Below are 3,627 nucleotides of genomic sequence, written 5' to 3'. Positions count from 1 at the left end.
TTCAATCCCTGGCCCCTTCTGTATCTTTTCCAGGGAGATGGTAAAACCTGCTGTAGTGAGAGCGTCAACCACCCGCCTTTCCAAATCGTGTAATTGAACCTCACTGGGAGCTGCAAGCAACAAGTCGTCCATATAATGAGTAATTCGACAATCAGGCAGTGATGTTCGTACCTGCTCAATTATTCTTCCCACCACGAGTTGGCAGATTGTGGGAGAGCATGCCATACCTTGAGGAAGTACCTTCCAATGGAACCTCTCCGAAGGCCCTTGGTTATTGAGAGTGGGTACAGTAAAAGCAAAGGCCTCCAGATCCTTCACTGCTAAGGGGATAGAGAAGAAACAATCTTTAAGATCAATAACCACCAAAGGCCATCCCTCCGGTATGGCTGATAGCAGAGGACCACCTTGTTGCACCGGACCAAAGAGGATGAGCTGTGCATTAACCATGCGAAGGTCGTGTAACAACCGAAATGACCCTGAAGATTTTCGGATAACAAAAACAGGAGTGTTCCAAGAACTAAGAGAAGGCTCCAAATGGCCTAAAAATAGCTCTCTTGAAACCAACTTCTTGAGCGCTGTTAACTTTTCATGAGTAAGGGGCCACTGATCTACCCAAACAGGACGAGCATCCTGCTTCCAGCGCAAGGGAATGGCGTGTTTCATTGCTAATTGGTAGACAGTGGCCCTTACTATAAATTTGTCATGCGAACCCCTAAGGCATCAAGGAAGTCTCGGCCCAAAATTGTGCCTGGAACAGACCCAATCAGAGGTCCAATCAGTACAGGTTTGTCTATGGAACCGTCCCTATTAATCAGAGTGATTTCCACCCGTTCCGCTGACTCGCCAGTTGACACTGTACCCCCAACCCCAGAGATGGATTTCGCCAAACCAAGCACTGGCCAGGATGGAGGCCAGTCCTTTTCTGCTATTACCGTAACATCTGCTCCTGAGTCAAGCAAGGCTGTGATAAGGACGGAGCAAGGAACCTTTTTATAAGGCAATTGTCCCATATAAGCCATAATTATCTTGACTATAGGCCGTTGACTGAGATCCATAGTTAAGGCCACTGCGGGTGAGAGATGTGGACTCTCCCCTGCGCCAAACTCAATGGCATGTGGGGCCCAAGTACTTGACTGCGGGAGGGACCCTGGGCCTGAGGTGCCCTCCCATTCTCGTTTCCCTGCGGCATAAGAGTGTATTTTCGGCAATGACGAGCTGTACGACCCAGCCTATTACAGGCTTGGCACTTGCTGTTAGTCTTGAGCTGCCCACCTGAAGCTTTACACTGTACCTTGAAATGGCCAGGCTGACCACATTTAAAGCAGTTGCCCTTGGACTGACCATTTTGTATGGCCATGACAGAAAGCAATGCGTTTGCTAGCCCCTCATTAGAGAGCGGTGTTGTCTGTTGTTTGTCCAGCACATACTTAATAATTTCACCCGGAGTCTCAAGATCGTCAGGGGCAGCTCGAATGATGTCCCTAACATTTTTGTGAGCCTTCTGCTTCAGGCAATCCTTTAAAACAGAAGCTTGCGCGTCCTTAGGTAGATCTGATCCTTCTACTGCTCGTATCAATCGATTAGCAAAATCAGAGAATGACTCTGAGGGACCCTGAGCAATCTCTGACCACGGGGCTGCAGGCTCTGCCTTTCTTATAAAGTTTCTAAAGGCAGTAGCAGCCGCCCCTGTAGTGGAAAGCAATTCCCCTGGGCGCAGGAGCCTAAGCTGTCTCTCTGGGGACCCAGCCATTTCCGCAGTTACTCCCGAAAGCCTCATTATATCAGTTCTCGGTTCCCCCTCCCTCCCATTAGCAGGGTGTTGAGCATCACGTCCAGCCTCAGCTACAATAGCTTTAAGTTGTATCATCCACTCCTCCCTCCACAAAGTAAACTGAACTGGCTCGAGAACGACTCTCATTAGACTCTCAATGTCATACGGGAGTAGGGGACCTGGGGCAATGAGTGCCTCAAAAGCACTTAGTGTCATCGGAGATCTCAGCCCCTTTTTCTCAATCGCTTCTGCAAACCGAGTAACTGCTTTTGCTTCCAAAGGTACCCAAACCGGTCCCTCCTGTCTGACGACAATCGGGAACACTGCATGATCTCGCTCCTTGAGTCCCGACTCACGCATTGATTCCTGGATGTCAGCCCAATTAGTGGGCCTGCGTGATAACTCTTGCTCCCCCCACAACTCCTCCCTCCATGGAGGCGAACCCGATACTGTGGGGCCGGGCAAAGCCTTCCGTTCCTCCCCCTTTTTGGAACACGATCCCTCCTCTGAGGGGGGCGGGTATGAGGGCGAGCCCACGCCTCCACGGCGCGCCGCCTCCATAAACCCTCCCCCCTCCGGACAAGAACCGCCCCCTTCGGGTGAGTGAAAGCTCTGCAAAGAGGGGTAAAGGCGGGGATATGATGGTGGCGCCTCCTTCGATGACTCAGCTTCCGCCTTCTTTTCCGGAGTTGTTGTTTCGAGCGCGGCCATGGCCATCTTGGAATCAGCCGGCGTGGCCGACGCCATCTTGGATCCGGAGTCACTGCAAGAAAGCAGATCCCCCGCACCCCCCGAGACCCCGGATGTCCCGGAATCCAGACCAAAGACCCCTTTCGCGATGGCCTGGACTTGCTTCTCCTCCCTAGCCGCTTTAAGCGCACCTAGGACCAAACCCCAGGTTTTTAATTCTTTCGCTTTATGCTCGTGGGTGGCTCTCTGGAGCAGGGCCTCAGTGAAAGAGTCCCACCGCCCCAAATCGAGCAAAACGCCAGGGGAGGGTAAAAGCCGCGCCGACTCCAATCAAGAGGCAACAGCGGCAATATCCTTCTTAGAAGGAGCATTCTTACCACAATAGGTTTTACAAAGTTGCAATACTACTCTAAAGACGGAATCCATTTACCCAGAGACCTGAAGTCTTCATGGTCTTCTACGAACTATCGGCCGTAGGATAGGCGCAGCGCTGCATTCCCCTTTGCACCCCACCGAGAGTGCTTCCACGGGCTCGAACCGTGGATACGGCGTCCGTCAGCGCGGTTTTAGCCGTCGCACACTCACCTCCAGGACTTTGCCTCACACGGGGCACCAATTGTTACCTCGATCTGGTAACCTGGAAAGTCAAGTCCCTTTGTGAATGTGTATCGACGGCCCCGACCAAGTCACAGCTGCTTGTTACACCAATATGGTCAGCGGTAAAATGGGGTTTATTGGAATGTGAGGGTCCCTTATATAGGTATACAGTTTCATCCTTATCTTTTCACGTATGCATGACCCAGCAGGGGAAGGCCTATCACGTTACATCCCGAGGGTCGTACTTCGCCTAATACAACAGAAAACCATATTTTTGCAAGGGTAAAGAGTGATACCTAAGAGAGACCTTTTTATTTCTTGTATAAGTATTGATATTCCTGTGAATTTTTTCTAAAATCTGTCAGAAAAGGATATATCTGTTGGAAATGTCCTTATTTTGTAGAGGAGAAAAGGTATTTCCGTTAGTAATGTCCTCAATTTGTAGAAGAGAAAAGGTATTCAGGAAACAATGTGTCATATTTTGCTACAAAGCTTCATTTTGTAGAGAAAATGTCTTCTTTTGGGGATGAAAACCAGTATTTCTGGGAAACAACGCTATTTTAAAGGGA

The 3,627-nt window shown here is 50.0% G+C and overlaps 1 protein-coding gene across 1 annotated transcript; it reads right to left on the bottom strand.

The window, feature by feature from the left end:
• Positions 1 to 1,057: 1,057 nt before the first annotated feature.
• On the bottom strand, positions 1,058 to 2,690 carry LOC146754568 (endogenous retrovirus group K member 8 Gag polyprotein-like). The gene has a single exon (XM_085527796.1). The coding sequence runs from the start codon at positions 2,516 to 2,518 to the stop codon at positions 1,058 to 1,060; it is 1,461 nt and encodes a 486-aa protein (XP_085383922.1). The 5' UTR covers positions 2,519 to 2,690.
• Between the last annotated feature and the right edge of the window lie 937 nt (positions 2,691 to 3,627).

The sequence above is a fragment of the Coturnix japonica genome, chromosome W, assembly GCF_054131305.1.
Source record: "Coturnix japonica strain WE chromosome W, WE-NBRP24, whole genome shotgun sequence".
Taxonomy (NCBI): domain Eukaryota; kingdom Metazoa; phylum Chordata; class Aves; order Galliformes; family Phasianidae; genus Coturnix; species Coturnix japonica.
This window is presented reverse-complemented; position numbering and strand designations above follow the sequence as displayed.

Bases quoted from the DNA above. Each gene is read 5' to 3' on its own strand.
- LOC146754568 (XM_085527796.1), bottom strand. From the start codon at position 2,518: ATGGCGTCGGCCACGCCGGCTGATTCCAAGATGGCCATGGCCGCGCTC.